This window comes from Eulemur rufifrons, chromosome 15 (assembly GCF_041146395.1).
Source record: "Eulemur rufifrons isolate Redbay chromosome 15, OSU_ERuf_1, whole genome shotgun sequence".
NCBI lineage: Eukaryota > Metazoa > Chordata > Mammalia > Primates > Lemuridae > Eulemur > Eulemur rufifrons.
Window position 1 is genome coordinate 104,531,583 of NC_090997.1, and position 19,489 is coordinate 104,551,071.

At 41.3% G+C, this 19,489-nt stretch overlaps 1 protein-coding gene across 2 annotated transcripts in view; it reads left to right on the forward strand.

Moving 5' to 3' along the window:
• PACRG (parkin coregulated) overlaps positions 1–19,489 on the forward strand; it is a 473,831-nt gene that overhangs the window by 274,332 nt on the left and 180,010 nt on the right. The window contains exon 4 of one of the 2 annotated variants that reach the window (XM_069488529.1): positions 2,471–2,620. In XM_069488529.1, coding sequence (XP_069344630.1) covers positions 2,471–2,620 — 150 coding nt within the window. Of the gene's footprint in view, positions 1–2,470; positions 2,625–19,489 lie in introns of both variants that reach the window. The other variant, XM_069488528.1, reaches the window with a different exon arrangement.

The window sequence follows — 19,489 nt, forward strand, 5'->3', positions numbered from 1 at the left end:
AACTACGTAACCTGTCGTATGTGAAGTGCTCTGTCTAGTTTCTGGCATACAGCGGGGCTCACTACGTGTTAGCTGCTAGTGCCATGAACCATCACACAGGTCTGTGCACTCCTGAAACCAAAACCTGTTGAGCTTCACTGATAGACTTTTTCAAAGTGTGCCAGCTGCCCACAATCCTCATGACAACATTTCTTCAGACTCCGGGTTCTCTCCTGGTAAATTGAGCTAGATCGGTAGGCAGGGTTCAGTAACTCCTGACTTCCTGAAAAGAGAAACAACTTTTTGATGGGATCAAAGCAGATAAGGAGGCCCCACCACTGACCATTCAGCACTCTGTGTGCCCGTCCTCTCCACCGCCCTGCCGTACTCCAGAGCTTTGTTCTTCAATGTCTCATTACTACAGCTTTTAGGCTAAATTATAGCATTCTATTTTTAGATGTTTTTCAAAAGATATGGTATGGCCTGCAATGTGTCTAAATGCTGTAATAGCCATCATGCTACCGAGTTCTATAGTTATATTTAGGTTGGTTCCGAGTTAAGGCTGAGCCATCTCTATTTATTACACTTTTGTTTGCTTCCAAACCAAACCAGAGTGTAGTCTGGACTGGACCAGAAGTTGTGGGGCTGCTCTGAAGTGTTTCCATGCCCCATCCCCTAGTTTGTTGCTGGAGGAGATGAAGCTGACCACACTTTATTTTTCAAACCTTCCTGGTGATTCCAGAGGAAATAGCTGTGAAACCACTAAATAATACCTTATATTCATGGACTTTTAGCTGAGGATTCAGTTTAGTCCAGACTTATCCTAAGTGCTTCCTTTGTGCCCGGCTAGTTTGTACTTTACTCTATAGGAAAAGGATGGGGGAAGCGGACTGTGAGATCTTGGAGCAGGCGGGGAGATGATCGAATAAGCTCTAGGAAAGTTAATCTAGCAGCAGTGTGAAAGATGGGTTGGGGGAGTGGAAAAAGAAAAAAAAAGAGGTTTGTTTGAGGTCGTGAAAGTGCTTCAGTGGAGAGGGCCCAAGGGCCAGAGCCAGAGGAGTGGCAGTGAGGGTGGAGACCCAGAGCAGAGGTGAAGATGGAGAAGACACAGATTCTAGAGATACTGCAAGAGGGGGCCAGATGACTGTAACTTGAGCAATGTGAGGCACGAGAAACAGGTTTTGAGCCTAAGTGACTGAGAACTGGGTCTATCATTACTAAATAGGAGGAACATAGGAAAAAAGACAAAGTTCATGGGGGAAAGCTAAATATGAGCTTTGAAAAAAACCGAACTTGAGGTGCTGGCAAGATCCAGACTGTTGGAAATGTGAGCTAGAGTTCAAGAACAGTGGCGGGGCTGCCTCTCCTGTGTGGTGACCACAGTGTCATTTCTTTTGATAGTCCGGTCCTTTCGTCCCTCCATAAATGGTGCATGCTTTAAGGTCATAGTCCATCTTTTTCATTAGAAGGTAGAACATCTTACAAATAAGAGTCTTTAACTTCTTGGAGTGGTCCGAGGCATCACATTTTATCAATGCCCACCCGTGACCTTCTGTAATAGGTGCTTTATGTGGCTCTTCTACCTAAGTCAGGGAACTTTTAGTCATCTTAGAAAGTAAATAGCAGGTTCCCATGATGAAGGAAACCAGGGCCAAGAATGCGACAGCGAGTTGGGTGAGTTTGCACAGCCAGTTATCAGCATCCTGAGTCCTGATGTGTCCTCTGTGTCTCCCACGGGAGCAGATGGTGCCTTTATTCCTGCCTAGTGGGTCTACCAGGCAGCTCACCGTCCTGTGCTCCGTCTCCGCAGTACAGCTTGTTCCTTTGTGCTCAAAACTATTCTTTAAAATTATTTTGTATTCCTTTGGTCTCTTATAGCTTGTAATTGTTGATTCCTTCTAACTGAACATTTAATATTTTTGCTTTTCTTCCCTATTTTCCTAAGAAGTCTAAATATAGTCACTTTATATACACTTCTACCAAGAATATTCTGTGTTTGTAACCAGCCGGTAGTTTCTCCACACATATATCGTGCCCAGTCCTCCTTCCCCCAAAAATGTTTGTTCCTTGTTGATGGTTTTAAGAATAGCATGGGTTGTTAACTAAAAGAGATTGTTGCATAAAAATTTATCTACTGTCAACCTTCATGGGTTCCTTTAACTTCAGTGACACTAAGTGATCTTTTATCTTTTATGCTACCTACCTGGCTATTCTCTCTGAGACCACCAGCCTCTTCTATGAAGGCAAAGCAAGCTGCACTCTTAGGATGGGGGAGGGATCAGTACATGTGGGGGGCATGAATAGTAATCAGACAAGATCCCATTTAAAACATTAGGGTTGCAATGTGTCATTCAAAGCTGTAATAATGAAGTCCCATTGGTGATCCCCAGTAGAACACAGTTTAATTAAATGTATCCACAAGACAACTTTGTCTTAACATTGTAGAATTAATGCTCTTTATTTTCTGCTTGTTCCTTTTCCTACTGTACAGATGCCTTAAACCTTCGAAACCGACAGGTCATCTGTGTCACTCTCAAAGTCCTCCAGCATCTGGTTGTGTCAGCGGAGATGGTGGGCGAGGCTTTGGTGCCCTATTACCGTCAAATTCTCCCCATCCTGAACATCTTTAAGAATGTGAATGGTGAGTGAGCCCAGGAGTCAAAATGTCTTTTAAGCTCTAAAAAAGGGGGAGTGGTTTGAAGTAGAGTTAATTAGCAATACAGTTAGGATTTATTATTGTATATAAACCACGATCCATTTGGAGATCTAAATAGCATACTCCCACCCCTCTCCTGCTGCTCCCTAGGGAAACAGTAAAATTAACAATTTCATTTATTACTCCTCGCATGTACAGCTTACTTACTCAGTACAGAAGCACTGAAGCAGTTCTATAAGCTTCCAATAATTAAATTGTAAAGTTTTTTAATAGCCTTTTGAATACATTAGTAGATTTTGGGTTTGTTCTTTTTCTTGATAATAATTCTACTTTAGATACTTCCTGTTAAAATTTGTCAGTTTCTTTCCATTGGTTTAAGGTGAATTTTTTAAGCCCTATTATTAAAATCAGGTAAGTGGTTTGGACTGATCAATTTATTTTTAAAAAATATTACTCTATGAGCTTTGGAAAACATAGATGAGCTCAGATACATATGTTTTACCCTAACAAAGATATTAGCAAGTATTTGGTGATCTCTTGGCAGGCAGTGGATATATATCTGTTCATTGAGAGTGTGATTTTCTTGAAACGATATGAGTCTAATTGTCTTTTTTGTTATTAGAACTTTGAAATTCCATACTTTTCACATGCATGGTATAAGTCAACATTTGAAGTTAATTCCTAACAGCCATGTAAATAAGTTAGTAATTTAGTGGAATGCTGCATGAAAATTTTGCAACATGATGTGTTCATTGTACATATAAAAAAAATCAAACAATAAGCTGAATATATGGCAGCTCCTACCACTAACAAACCTCTGTTTGGAATCATTGTTTTATATTATTACTAAATTGCTATTAAGTTTGCTCCAGGCATAGACTGTTCAGGAAGTCATGGAATTCTTAGAAAGTCTAGCTATCTTTCAATAGTAAGACCTACTTATATGTTTAACACTATACATGTTTAGTATAAAAGACTTCAAACTGGGGTTATGGGAGCTTATGAATGCTTATAATAAAGTACTTAAAATGATATCCATCCCGAATTATCTGAAGAGCTACAGTCAATGTGGACATTTAGGGCGAGATGGTTACTTTTTCAGCACAGTAAAAACTGGGGCTTAACAATCGAGTTTCTTATTGTCCAAACTTAATGTTTTAGTAACAGCATTCTTACTTTATGGAAAATAATTATTTAAATTTTCTTCACTTGTAATTCATATTTTTACCATAGAACAGCATCAAATACCCATGAAGTTACAGAATGACTCCCCATGTGCACATTGTTCAATTAAGTTGCATAAAAGAAATTCTAAGTGCACCCATTATATTTAGATTATAGTTAACTTGAGGGAGATAGAGATGACAGAGTTATTAAAGAAATGGAAAAATTAGGGAACGGCCACCCCCAAAAGTCTCTTAGTTAACATTTTTTGAAGCATGCGATTCATAAATACTTCCTAAGTAAACCTCAAGGACCCGCGTGATACGTGTATGATTACTATTAATATTTCCACTTTATTGTTGTAAAAGCTGCCTCTTTGTAGCTTTTCCCCTATGTAAACGTTTGTTTCTGAACTTGATCATTACTGAAGATGAGACTTAACACGTTTCCCCTTTCTTGCTTGAATGTCTAGGAGTAGGTAGCTACTACAACACTCTTTTAATGCTTTTGTTGGTCCTACATTGAAATCTAGGAATTATAAATAAGCATCATTTTGTATCCTTATATAAAACAAGAAAATCAGTGATGTTCTAAAGACAATTACAATCTCCCTTGTCCTCAAGGAAACCTACAAAGAAGGATAAATACAGTTGCCATAAAAACACATAAATCTTGTTGGGAGCTCTAGACTATTAAACAAAACAATTGGTTTTTACTGCTTCCTCATTACAGCTTTTCTTTAACTTTTTAACTCACAAGGCTTCATATACTTAACAAAGGAAGTGTTTGGCTTTAACAGTATATCCCTATTTAGACTCACCAGTATGGGAAATTTATAGTTTATATTATAGTCCTGAATTGGTCCCAAGCACAGCTAATTATTCTGGACTATTTTTAAACGCGTTCATCAGGAATTGTACATTTAAACTATTTTTCTGCTTAATATTTTTCTGACATTTGAGGGGGAACATATTAGCTTCAGCTTCATTTTCTACTTATTTTAGAAGCCTGTCACCACAATGTCAGGATGCCGTTTGCTGTATTTTCAGAGGGTTCTATTACAAAATTGGAGTATTCTAGCCATAAAAACTTAAAACTGTTCTTCAAAGTAGCTATGTCACCCTAGATACAATTCTGTTTATCACAGGATCTTCAATTACATTAGTATTTTCACTAGAGACATGATTTAACTTTAATAGTAAATTTTAGTAAGTCCTGCTTTATGATTATAGATATTTTATCATAGGCACAAAATCATATATACTTATTTATGCAGATGTATTTAGTAACATATAATTATTTACATATTAGAAATTTGCAGTGTGCAGCCTTAGAAAAAATTCATCCTGAATTTCATGTATTTAAGAGCAATTTCACGTGTTTCTATAATTCCTCTTGTCTCTATTTGTCTTTTATGTAAATCAATGTCTCATTAAACTCAGATTCAAACATATTTCTTTCAAGTCCCACCACAAAATCCTTTTTAGAATGAGACAAGATATAAATGACAAAAAGAGAAAGAATGAGAGAAAGTATTTTTTCGAATATAACAACCCTGTCTGTCATTGTCCCCTTGAGGCACAAACTTTAGCTTAATTCTTCTGCCTGATGTTTTTTACATCTGTCCTATTTTAATGTCAAATGAACTTTCTCTGAAGCAAGCAGTGGAGGGCTGCGTAGCCAGGGGACTGGACAGGCATTTTAGCTGTTGCCCGTAACGACAAGCCCCGGGCTTCTAAGTCTTCTCAGGGGCCAGGGAGAAGTAAAGCAGGGCAGGGAGGGCCAGAGGATGCTCGTAGCACCGAGTTATGCCCCATCCACGCTATCACAGGGATTAAAACTCACAACCAGCCCCACAAGATCATTCTTGTTCTAGGAGACAGAGTGGCTTTGTATATTATTTGAGAATAATATTCTTCACAGAGTTTAATTAGGCTATAGTTAAAACAACAACAGATAAATCTAAGATGTGAATTGTAATGTGTCATAAAAAGTAGCAAAGCCAGAAGAGATGTGACGTTAGGCAAATCATGTGACTTCTCTGATCTTAAATTTTTTCATCTACACAACACCTATGTAACAATAACTTTTCATTAGGGTTAGCATGATAATTAGAGACAATGTGTCCCTGGTGCCTTCACAGGGAGCCTGTCCTTTGCTGGGTATTAAGTAAGAGAGCTATTATTATATAACGTTATATACACATACAATATTATACACACATCACATATTATATAAAAATGCACTATAGACTATAACTTATAGACTATATAAGTTACATAGCAACATAACCAAGTGACTGAAAGTATTGCGTGTGACCCGTAACACTCCTCCCACTGGGTAACTTGTCACGGGGGCCCTCCGTGCGCCTGTGGACGAGGTGCACTTTCCTGGTCTTACCAGCTGCATCAGTCCCTTTGCTTCCAAGGATTCGTCTTGCCTCTGATTGCCAAATGCCAGGTGAGTGGCCAAATAAGGTAGACTCTGAGATTCATTCAAGGATAACTGGTTTTCAAATCCATCATTTCCTGGCATAATCTTTAAGCTCAAATATGTGACTGGCGTTTGGGGAATGTCATATTTACAAAGGAGAAGCCTGTCTGGCACGGGCCAGGGAAGCCTGCGCCAGGGGCCTCTCCGGAAAATCCAAACTGGTATCAAAGCTTTTGAGCTTATTTCCTGAATTCTAAACAATGAATTCTGGATGTCTAAAACATGCTGTCTTTCCAGTGACTGCTCTAAGGGGGAAGAAAAAGAGGATTTTCTATAAAATATTCCTAGAATGCATTTGTCATATAGCCAGGAACAATTTCTTCTTTCCCATGTACTTTCACAAATGTTATTAAAGGTTACAGAAAATTAAGACAATAAGAATGTTCAATTTATAGCTTTCAGAGATGAAACTACAAAATTAATGATGCAGTGTATTACATTTCAGAAGCATGAGCCAATAAATGGCATTAACACATTTATAGCTGAAATCCGGGGCTCCACCAGCGAATAGGGCCATCCAGTAACCTGGCTTCCTGGAGGCAAGCCTTACCTTGGTTGCTTTGTTTCTAACTCTACCAGTAGTCCGCAGATAGCCCCTACATAAAGGATTTCAGACTCCAGGCATCAGATACTCTGATGATACCCTAAATTTATGTCATAGAATGTGCAAAAGTAAACATAGTAATGAAATATCATGTTCCCATGTTTGTAGAAATCAAATAGTCTTAGATTGATCTGAGACTACCATTATAGACTCATAAAAGTCTATTAAAAGAGACAAAATTTTTAATTCAAATGTAGACACATTAAAACATAAAGCTAATGAGAATGCATTAAATATGTAAAAATTTCACGATTTTTATATCAGGTTTTTGACCATGAAATTTAAGTGGCTTCTAAAAAATAGAAATAATTATTTTGTGCCGATAGTTTTTTAAAACAACTTCTAATGAGAACCTGAGCATTCTGAGTCAACCTGGTTCAGACTCTTCTTGGTATTCCTGTGAGTCCTATGGGAGTTATTCTTGGAGTCTTTTCAAATGTTCATGAACTTTTGGGAGCAGATTGTTTACAAAAAAATAACTTATATAAAGCTTACTTCTCTTCACAGAGATTCAAATTTAATTTTGAAATTAAGGTTCATTCCCCATGGAATTCTGAACAATTTTGAGTCCATGATTTATATTTTAGAAATTTGCTTCAAAGTTCCCTTGAAATCATTAGGTTTATTAAATTTGAATGCAGTAGATTATCCTAAGTTCATCAAGGAAATTATTAGAACTAGTAATATATCCCAAATTTTTTGAAAGTTCGATTTGGAATTATAATGTATATATATATATAGTCTCTCTGAGCACTTCTTCCTCATAGACTTAACTAGAGAATTAGGATCATAACAAAGCTGGGAGATACATGTAGGGGCCCTTTAAACTCTGAGAGTCTCTCTAGATTTCTCAACTATAAGATCATTAGTTCCACAAAGACAAATTGTTTGTGTTGGGTTTTCGTTTTCCTGTGTGGAGTATGGCACAACTAGTAGAATGAGGTGCTTAATGTGTGCTTATGTGAAATTAATTCACTAACTCAGCCTACATGACCAACACTTGTTTGTTCCGTCTTGCTCAAGTAGTTTCATGACTTCATGAGGTAGCCTCTCCACTTCCAAAGGGAAAGGCACTTCCTGTACTGAAATGAAATCTATGCCTAATATTTTTATCTGGTTTCTCTCTCTAGTCTAAACTACACAGTACAATATCTAATCTCTTTCTAAATAGCAGGCCCTCAAGAAATTGTAGAAAACCTTCCTTCCTCCTCAATATTGACTTCTCCAAGCTCCAAGTACTTCTGCCAAGCATTCTTTATAAGCACAGCTTCCAAAGCCTAGAAAACCTCCAGGGAGGAGGATGGAGGGCCCATGTAGCTGAAGAAACTGAAAACCATGCAGTGATCTAGGATAGCACTCACCCTAGGAGAACAGATGGTCCTGGGCAAGGGCCGAGGCTTCCCTACCCTTGTGTGATACTTTCACACCTGCTCAGCCCATAAAGACCACTTCGTCATTGTGAAATCTATACATGCTTACTGAACTAAATACATTTCCTCTTCACTCAGACTGCTTCATTTAAGTTTATTTTCAACCCAAATCCACTTGTAAAGAGCCATACTGGGGGAGGGGGCAATTACATACTTTACATTCCCTTTGTATACACTCTTCTCTGCAGACCTCCCTGGTTGCATTGGCCCAGAGAGAAAAAATTATTCTCAAAGTTGTCTATCTGTATCTAGAAACACACGGCCTGGCTGGGTAATGGGCAATGACTGAAGAAATTGGAATTCAGTTCAGAAGGCTGTGTCTTAGCTCCTGTGGCTGCCGTAACAAATCACCACACACTAAGTAGCTGAAACAACAGAAATGTATTGTCTCACAGTTCTGGAGGCTAGAAGTTTAAAATCAGGGTGCTGGACAGGGCCATGCTGTCTCTGAAGGCTCTAGGGAACAATCCTTCCTTGCTTCTAGCTTCCGGTGATGCCAGCAATCTTTGATTTATAGATGCAGCTCTCTAGTCTCTGCCTCTGTCTTCACATGGCCTTTTCCCTGTGTGTCTGTGTCCCTGTGTCTTTGTGTCTCCTCTTCTTCTTTTACGAATACCAGTCCTCATAAGGATTGCATTAAGGGACCACTCCAGTCCAATATGACCTCATCTTAACTAATGACATTGACAATGACCCTATTTTCAAATAAGGTCATATTCTGAGGTTCTAAAAAGAACAAAAATTAGGGGGAACACAATTCCTTCAGTCCAGTGCAGACCGTATACCTCTTTCCTACAGCATGTGGAGGTAAAATCCCATCTTCAGTAAACAAAGTTAGAGGTTTTGTTTTCCTTTCACTCCCTCACGTGGCTATAGCTACTGATCATGGGCTTGCTCTGAGGCCTATTGAGAACTCCGTCTTCAAACAACAACAAAAATTTCATACATTTTCCTTTCATCAGGAAGGGTTTGTTAGTTAAGAAGGGAAAATGATCTAGATAAGTTTGGAGTAGGGGAGATACAGGAAATGGGTGGGGTTTTTTCTTCAGTAATGCTGCAAACTAACCAGAGAGGTAGGCAAACACTTTCCACAGCCCGGGTGCTGCCCTGGAGTCCCACGGATGTCCCAGGGTGCTGCTGCTGAGCCTCCTGAGGACCCCAGGGACCCAGTGGGGGGGAGGGGAGGACTGTATCACCTGTGTCTGTCCCGGCCCACATCGGCTGGGCAAGAGGCTCAGGCCACCCTGTGCCCAAATGGGGTTTGAACCACTAAATAGGGGGTCCCTGGTGAACAAGGGGAGGGGAAGATGCTTTGCACAGAAGGAATAATTTGTAGAAAAGTAAGAAACGGGCTTGCATGCACAGCCACTGAGCACAGCGTAGCAGAGTGAAGGCTCTGGCAGCAGATTGTCTGGGTTCAAATTCTGTTTCCCAGCTGTGACCTATGATGGGTTATATAACTACGCTGTGCCTCAGTCACCCTGAGCTAAAAAGCAAGTTATTGGGAGAAATAAAAAAGGTCATTGACCTTCAGTGAACTAATATATAAGAAGGTTGTTCTGTAAGAGCATCAACTTGCAGAGAATGAGAGGAATGAATTATGGAATGTGAGTAGAACTGCTTTGCAAATTAGCATGTGTTGGGTAAATGTCACACATGCCTATTACCTGCCTCGCAAGGTTGTGGAGAAAACTGTATCTATGCGGCTTTTTATGGTCCTTTCAAGAAAATCTGTTAACATTAATATGATAATTTAGTAAGGTGATTAGATGTAAAAATAGATGTTCGAGGATCAATATCTTTACTATATGCCAGCAGTCAGAAATAAATGCAAATTTATTTTTTAGATGCTATTAATTCCTACTTGCATGAATATTCTAACGTAGACAAACTTCTGCTGCTCAACTCTCCCGTCCCCCGGAAGGCGGTTTCACCTCCTTCCTCAGTCCATCCCAGAGGCGGGCTGAAGTATTAATCATTCAGTCGTAAGGCCAGATGGGGAGGTTTACCAAGAATTGCCTCCCCGAAGGAACTACTGAGCTATTGAAGTCCGAACCTCTTCCCAAGATAGACAGTGCTTTCAGTGTTTCAGTGGTGCTTAGATTCGCAGTTTCTCTGTGCAAATCTCCCTGTTTCTCCTGTGTCACCCACACTGGTTGCGTCACTCTCGTTTTCCCAACGTCCCCACTCGCGCAGCTTCACCTGAAGGGGTGGGGCAGGTGCTCAGCTGTGCATATATATCTCCGTGGCCTCTGGACTGATGGCAGGTTTCGTGCGGCTTCCTAGGAAAATCCCGTTCAGCGTTTCTTACACCGCAGTGAAAGGGCAACCGAAACGGAGGCTCGAGATGGAACTGGGACCAGCACCTGTGCCCCTCGCCTGGTGGACTGGGCCATGGGACCTGACACCCTGCTTCCTGGCCTGAGTGCCCTTCCTGCTGCCCAGCCCAGGGACCCTGGGGAGATAGCACCGGTCTCTCCTCTGGATCCAAACGCAAACATCCTGTCCTCTCAGTAACCTTCCCTGATTCCACTCACGCTACAGAATGAGCTGCTCTCTCTTCTGGGTGCTCCCAGTCTGCCTTGCTGTGTAGACGTCCTGTCTCCTGAGTCTCTCCTGGATAGGCGGGAGGGCCCAGATGCCTGGAGACAGTTGGGACAACTGGCTATTGGCGCAACCTGTTTGCAAACCCGTGTTTGAATTGTGTGCTTTGTCACCCCTCCCTCCCGCTCTGAGGTTTCCCAACAAGCTGGGAGCCCCCACAGGGATCTACAGATGAAATTGTCCAGAGTCCAACTGCTTCCCAGTCCTTGGCCAGAAACAACCCTACTGCTGGCTGGAAACAGCACATTTCTGAATGGGAGATTGCCACCAACTCAGCTAAGGCTTTTAAGATATGCCTAGAGAAATCTGTATAATGTGCTATAATGTATTTAAAAGCTCGAGATGGGCCCCAAATGAGCAGGCATGCAGATTTTCGCCCAAGAGAAAACAGCGTTCTTTTCTATTTATGCAACAGAAAGTTTTACTTAATCTGGGCAAGAAAGCAACGAGCTAAAGATTTCTAAAGCTTTAATTTAAGGAGGCTTCTATATTCAGTCAGTTCATAATTTGTACTTTTTCAGTCACCTAAGATATCACCTGTTCTGGATTTGCTGATAATTAAAGACTCATTCTCATTTCCTTTATATGCAAATCTTTCATGAGCACCAACTAATGACTTTTTAAAGGTCTCTTTGTGGACACTGCAGAGAAAATAAGAATGTCACCAAGTGTAATTGTTATGTTGAATAGTCACCATTCATGACATAATTAAAAGGCCAGTTTAAAGGAGGGTAGGAAACAAAAGGTGGGCTTCATTCTATGGGGGAGCCTTTCCCCAGCGACCTCGGAACCCCTAACAGAGATGAGTGGAGAGAGCGAGGAGGTTGTTCCACTCTCTCCTAGATTCCACAGGCGCTTTGAGTCACACACGCAATTCTAGAGATTGGCCAAAACGCTGAACTTGATTCAGCCTCAAGTGTTCTCTCCTCGCCTAGCCTGGCCCGCCTGGGGCCGGTGCGGGCGCTCGCAGTGGGAAGGGGGTGTGCGGGCCCCACCTCCCCTTCTCCGTCTTGGTGTTGGCACTTCCCCCGCCCCCATGCCTGAACCCTGCTGTGTCCCATGGGCTGTTTCTGCTGCTGCCCCCTGTGCGCCCGCCGGTGTGGGGCCGAGGCTCTCCGGGGCCCCCGCCGCGTTGGTGCCCCGCGTGGGGCGTCCCCTAGCCTGGATGTCCCCTGCGACTCCTTCGTCAGGTCCTCGGCTTCTTGTGCTGGGTCCCTCGGCCCTTCCAGCAGCCCCACTGCAGGCTCAAGACTGCCCCACGCCTGCGCTGGCTCCCACTGTGCGCCGCGTCCCTCCGGGGCTCTGACCACCCGCCGCTACCCACCCTGGGGCCCCGCCGCCAGACCCGGAGCTGAGCCCAAGGGCGCCCCGGGCGCCTCCCACACTGGGTGGTCCCACGATTCCCCTGAGTCGAGAGAGCCTGGTTTGCTTTAGCCAAACATGAAACTCTAGGAGAAGTTTTCTACTTAGGGTGAAATCAACTTTACATTTTTATTGTCTTTCTTAAAAATCTGTATTTTTTTAGACAAAATGGAATATAAATAGCTCAGAATAAGTGTAACCATCAGTGAAGGCGGAATTGAAAAATACAATATACATAATCCTCAGAAAAACTGCAAATATTATTGATATTTTCTTGCTTGCCTGCTTTCTGTCTTATATTCTCATGTACATCTTGAATTAATGTCCCAAGTAATAAAGAAAAAAGTAATGGTGGTAATGTTATCATGACTAAGTTCTATTCGAAGCCCTCTAAGATCAATTTACTTCTTTTGCTCTTAAATACAGTACTTTAATAGGAGCTTTCTGTGAGCCTATTTATATTCATTTTTAGGGGGCCATACAATGAAAAAAATCACTCTCTATTCAGTGACTTTTAATGTAGATTTCGCAAACCTCTTGTAATACAAGTCTGCCTCTGCTCCCCCAAAATAAATCCCATGTTTTATCTTAGAAGTCATTTCTTTAACCTTGATGTTATCTTTATCACAAACTAAAAAACTAATGATAGCATATTGAAATTTTAAAAACAAGAATATAGTTGGGCCATAATAACAGGATTATTGCCCAGCAATTCTCCCACTATCTTAAGCTTTATTTTGACATGTAAGCAGGTTGGATTTTGTATTTATGTACATAAAAAATGAAGGGAATTAGAAATAGTTTACCCCAAAATATATGCCTTTGACATATTTTGAGGGGGCTGCCATGAGTCTCACAGATAGAAGTAGCACTGCAAAGCTGCCCTCTGTGGGGGGAGTTTACATCTACAGAGAGTACAGCCAGGTGCATGCTTCCCACCCTCCCCCACAGCTGGCCATGAGAGGGAGCTCAGGTACGCCTTGTCATGCCCCCTTTCCTGCTGGGAGACATCCTTTGAAACTCATTAATACGCCCAAAGCAATGCAAGACAAAACTCAAACCACACCTGCAGTCATCAATTTACTTAACAGATCACCTGACTCTGAGTCTGATTAACAGACTTACCTTAACATTCCAAGCTTTTAAACAAAGCTTCATTCTTTAACCAGTGACAAATCAAAGAATCTTTAAATGCACCTATAACCTGTAATCCCCTGATTCAAGATGTCCTGCTATTTCAGTCCAAGCCAATGTAAGCCTTCCTTGTGTAGATTTATGACTTTACGTGTAATTCCCGTCTCCCTGAAATGTACAAAACCAAACTGTAACCCAAATCATACCAAGACCATTTGCTCAAGGCTTCCTGGGCGTGGCTCTTCAGGCCGTGGTCACAGGTATTTGGCTCAGAATAAACCTTTTCAAATTATTTTATAGTTTGGGTTCTTTTCTGTTGACTTAGCAAAACTTCCAAGAGTGAAGGGGAAGTTTTCTCTTTGCCCCAACAAGGGAGCAAAGGAGTTTGTAAATTTTTGAGGAGTTTGTAAATTTTTCTGACAAAATCATTGAATATTATATGTGTTTGTTGTGTGTTTATTATAAATATAAACAAAAACCACCTAACCAAATGGCTTATATGTAGTTTTGTCTAGAAGCATATTTTGTCCTTTCAAAGTGTCTTATAAGCTGTGAATATAGAATAATGATATTCAAGGAGACCTAGTATAATATTTTATATAGATAGATAGATATAGATATAGATATTTTTTGATGGCCAGCTAAAATTTCTGAGAGAATTTCTGTTAGGACTTTAGGCAACAGCGGAGTCCAGAGGAGTGTGATGTCAGACCTGTAAAAACCTGCTTGCATGTCCACCTTTATTTATATACCTGCTGAGCTAGTTGTTGGTTGCCATGAAATGCTGGGCCATCTTGCTCTTATCCTAAGACTGGTCTCACTACATCCATGAAGACTGATGCATCAGCCTAGCTGCAAAAGCATTAGACGGCAATGTCATTTTTACCAAAGTTTTTGGGGGGATGCCAAAGAGAGGACCATATAGTACATCCTTCATTGATTCACTTAAAAAAATTGTTGAGTGCTGTGTGCCAACACAGCAAAGCTTCCTAAAAATCCTTAAAAAAAGGTGAAACCGTGCTGCCACACAGTCATTTTCCATTTACCAAATCCATCCAAGACTTCCCCACAGCCTCATCCAGTGAAACTGAATGCATGTATACATCCACAGAAGGCCTGAGGGGTCTAGGAGGTCTCCACCACCACCAGGAACAAAGTAGATCTGGAAAAGGATGGGTACCTCACCAGAGATGGACACAACCCTGCAAGCTTTATGTTCCCTATTTCGATACACCCTCGCCTTCTACTCCACTCTTTAATAACTTCACTCTGAGGTCACAGTACAAACTTAGAACAGTAAAATCCAGATTTGATGGCAGACTTGTTGCGACTGTTAAATAGGAAAAAGAGTGCTGTTTAGACAATGCATTCTCTTAGCGAATGAAATACTGAATAAATGCAATAAAATTTCTGATTTACCACCATTACCATTATCTTCTTGTAGAAGAACAGACCATCAGCTTCATCAGTCCTAGCAACATGCTGTGCATCCTGCGAAGATCCTAATGAGAAACCCTCTTTGTAGGCCACCTCCAAATATTGTTAATCAGGTGTCTCTTAGAATGTCTATGGGCAATTTTTTCCAAATCTTTGCTAGAAGCTTCATTGTATATAATTTTTACTAAATCTTTGCTAAGAACTACATGATGATATGTATGTTGTGCTTATAAACTCAACCAAAGAGCATTTAAGACCATTATTCCTGGAGCTACAAATCAACTAGATTTGGGAGTCCACCAAATGCCTGTGATGTATGGTCAGAGAAGATAATATGTCATCTGGTACATTTTCCATCATCAGGGCTGCTTAATAGGCCCACTCTTGTTCTAATCTAACAAGCCTGTGAGATCAAACAGCAATGAGCTGGAAGCTAGGATTTTTTGAAAATCTAGGTATTGTTACTAGAATGTAAATTCCATGAAGGCAGTGTCTTTTATCTTTTATTTACTGCTTTATCAATAGCTTAAGAATTATTCCTAGCAGTTATTGAAAGCAACAAATATTTTCTGAATGAGTGGATAGAAGAATAGTATACTAGTTTTCTGTTGTCACAAATTCAGCTGCTTAAGACAACACCCATTTATTATCTCCCAGTTCTGTAGATCAGAAATCCGGTGGACTCAGCTGGATCATGTGATTCAAACCTAATATAGCTGGAGTAAGGTGTCGGCCACCCTGTGTTCCTTATAGAGATTCTGAGGAGAAACCTGCTCCAGGCTCACGTCAGTTGTTGGCAGAAATCAGTTCTAGCAGTTGCAAGACTGAGGTCCCCATTTCCAGGCCAGTTGTCAGCAGGGGGTAGCTCCCAACCTCTTGAGGCTGGCCACGTTCCCTGGCTCATGGCCACCGCACCTCAAAGCCAGCGACGGCATTCCAGGTCCTTCCCAAGAGTCCAGTCCTTTTGCACTCCCCTTTTGTCGCATCTCATCCGCCTTCCTCTTCTGCTTTTAAGGGCTCACGTGATTACATTGGATCCACCGAGATAATCTAGAATAATCTCCCTATCTTAAGGTCAGCAGATAAGTAACCTTCATTCCATCTACAAAGTCCTTTCGAGAGGACAGAAATACTGAGGACACATCATTGGAATTGTGTATTTTGGATGAAGTTATGCAAAAGTCGATGCCTGGATGGCCATGACTGGGAACTGGAAGTCCATGTTCAAGAGGATTCAGAACTAATCTCCAGAATTTCACAGAGGTAGCACAGCTCTACACACCCACGAGTCAGAGAAGGCTGAGGGTATAAAACCTTGAATGGGTGTGACAAGATGCAGAGGTTAAAGGTTTTCATTGTCCGACGTCAACCGTGTTATCTAATAATTCGATGCTTTATATATAAGTGGAGAAAAGAATCAGGAAGCGCAGCCTGTCTTTCAAAAGCTCAGCACAGCGATGGTACAGTGGCGTTGCCAGCTGAATTCGGTTAGAGTCTACCAGCCAGTGGTGCTCTCGGTGCGGTTCCCCGTCACAGACAGCATCCATCATTTCCCGAGTGATCTCATCAACATCACCTACAATCCCACAGGCCAGCAATAGAAAGGACAGAAAAGTATTATTTTTGGAATTGTCATCCATACTTTACAGGTGAAGAAGCCGTGAATTGGATCAAATGACGTGCCCAAGGTCGTGTGACAGAAATGAGCCACAGCCAACACCAGAATAAATGGATACTGCTTCCAGACCTGAATGGCAGACACTCTGGAAATGTAAATTGGCTTGCCAGACGTGGCATATCTGAGGCAACTGTGATGAACGGATTTATTTAATGTACTGAAGCAGGTGGAGGTTTCATTGATCCGCTTTTACAACTATTATACACTAGCAGGTCAGAATAGCTGTTGCTGATCTTCTCCACAAATTCTTGTGCATTATGAAGCAAAAATGTTTGCATATCATCAATTTCTGTTGTGGAGTAGTGATCAATAATAGATGGAGAAAAACTCTAAACACAGAAAACTAATGGCAAGTTCACCTAATTAAAAACATCAAACAGAGTATTAACTAACCCTCCAGCGTTGCTCCGCTCTTTACTAGAAGGCATGTCACTATATGGAGTGCATTCAGATTTTTTTTTAAATCCCAGTTGAATTCCTTCTCATAATTATGGATAAAATCTGTGTACATAGTTGCCTTAGTCCATTTTGTGTTGCTATAACAGAATACCTGAGACTGGGTAATTTATAAAGAAAAGAAGTTTATTTGGCTCACTATTTTGAAGGCCGAGAAGTCCAAGGTTGGGCAACCCATCTGATGAGGCTCCCTTAACTTATGGCAGAAAGTGGACAAGGAGGCAGGTGTATGCAAAGACACCAAATCCAAGAAGAAACAACCAACTCTCAGTAACTAATCTGGTTCTGAGAGTGAGAACTCATTGCCCAGAGACGGCATTAACCTATTCATGAGGGATCCACCCCATGACCCAAAATCTTTCACTAGGCCCCGCCTCCCAAGCCACATTGGGAATCGAATTTCAACACACATTTTAGCAGGGACAAACCACATCCAAATAATAGCTTTCCCCTTTGCCCCCCCAAAACTCATGTTTTTCTTACATTCAAAATATAATCATCCCATCCTAATGGTCCCAAAAGTCTTAACTTGTTCCTGCCCCAACTCAACAGTCCAAAGTCCAAAATCTCATCTGAGGGCCTGTGAAAATTAAAAAAAAAAAAATTATTTACTTCCAGGATACAATGATGGGACAGATAGTGGGTAAACATTTCAATGTCAAATGGAAACAGGCCAATAGAAAGGAGTGACAGACCCCAAAAGCAGGTCTGAAACCAAGCAGTGTAGACATTAAATCTTAAAGCTCCAAAATAATCTTTTACTCCATGCGCTACCTCCTAGACACATTGATACAGGAGTTGGGCCCTCAAGGCCTCAGGCAGCCCCATCCCTATGGCTTTGCTGGGTGCAGCCCACATGGCTGCCCACATGTGTTGGAGCCAGTGCCTATAGTTTTCCCAAGTGCTATCAGTGGCTCTACAGTTCTGGGGTCTTGATAGTGGCTCCCACAGCGCCACTAGGCATTGCTCAGGTGGGGACTTTCCGTGGCAACTCTAGCCCTGGGGCAGGTTTCTACCTGGCCTTCCAGGCTTTCTGACATATCCTCTGAAATCTAGGTGGAAGCCGCCACACCTCCCTCATTTTTGCATTCTGCCTGCCTGTAGAATTAGTACCACCACGTGGATGTGGATGTTGCCAATGCTTACAGCTTGTGCCCTTCAGAGCAGCAGCCTGAGCTGTACCTGGGGCTGCTTAAGCCTGGCTGGAGCCACCACTGGAGTAGCCAGGAAATGGAAAGTAGCATCCTAAGGTGGCCCTGGACAGTGAGCCCATGGAGAGTGCCCTGAGCCCATCCCCCAGGAGCATTCTTCCTTCTGGACTTTGGGTTGTGATGGGAGCAGCGACCTCAAAGATTTCTGAAATGCCTTCGGGGCCTTTTTTCCCCATTGTCTTGAGAATTAATAACTGGCCCTTCTAATTGTACTAATCTCTTTAGCCACCTGTTGCTAGGTCACACCCTTGAATTTCTCTCCTGAAAATGCTTTCATTCTCTACCACGTAGCCAGATTGGGAATTTTTAAAATTTTTCTGCTCTGCTTCACTTTTAATTATAAATTTCACCTTTAGTTCATTCCTTTGTTTCCATAACTCAGCATAAGCAGTTAACAGTAACCATGCAGCTTTGCTGGTTAGAAATTTCTTTTGCCAGAAATCCTAGTTCAACACTCTTAAGTTTCACTTCCCATAAAACCCTAGGACATGGACACAATGCAGCCAAGGTCCTTGCAACTGTATAACAACGATACCTTTTACTCCCGTTCCCAGTAGGATACTTCTTATTTCTACCTGAGACCTCATCAGAATGGCCTTTACTGTCCATATTTCTATCAACATTTTGGTCACAACCACTTAACCAATCTCTAATTTAAAGTTCCAAATTTTCCCTCTTCTCCTCATCTTCCTCTGAGCCCTCACAAAAATTACCCTTAATTCTCTGTTTAGATCAATACAGGATTTTTCTGGCTTGTGCCTCCAAACTCTTCCAGACTGTGCATTACCCAGTTCCAAAGCCACTTCCACATTTTTAAATATCCTAACAGCAACATCACACTCTCAGTACCAATTTTCTATCTTAGTCTGTTTTGTGTTGTTATAACAAAATACCTGAGACTGGGGAATTTATAAATCAAGGAAGTTTATTTGGCTCTTGATTATGGAGACTGGGAAGTCCAAGATCAAGGAGCATGTCTGATGAGGGTCTCATGCTGCTTCAGCTTCACGGGTTATGTCAGAGGGGTAGTGGGGATGTGCAATGAGACCAAAATCTCTCAGGGTCTCATGGGGAAAGTTAAAATAATAACTTCCATATGATCGATTTGGACAAATTTTAATAAGATATGACATAATCTTATACCTTTCTGTTTTAGGCAATTTAGTTTGCACAATGTTTTTGTTTCTAAACACAATTCTTTATGAAATGGCCATCTGTTTTATGAGGATTCATTCACAATTACTTTATCCTAACTTATCACATAGTTCCCCCAACAATTCT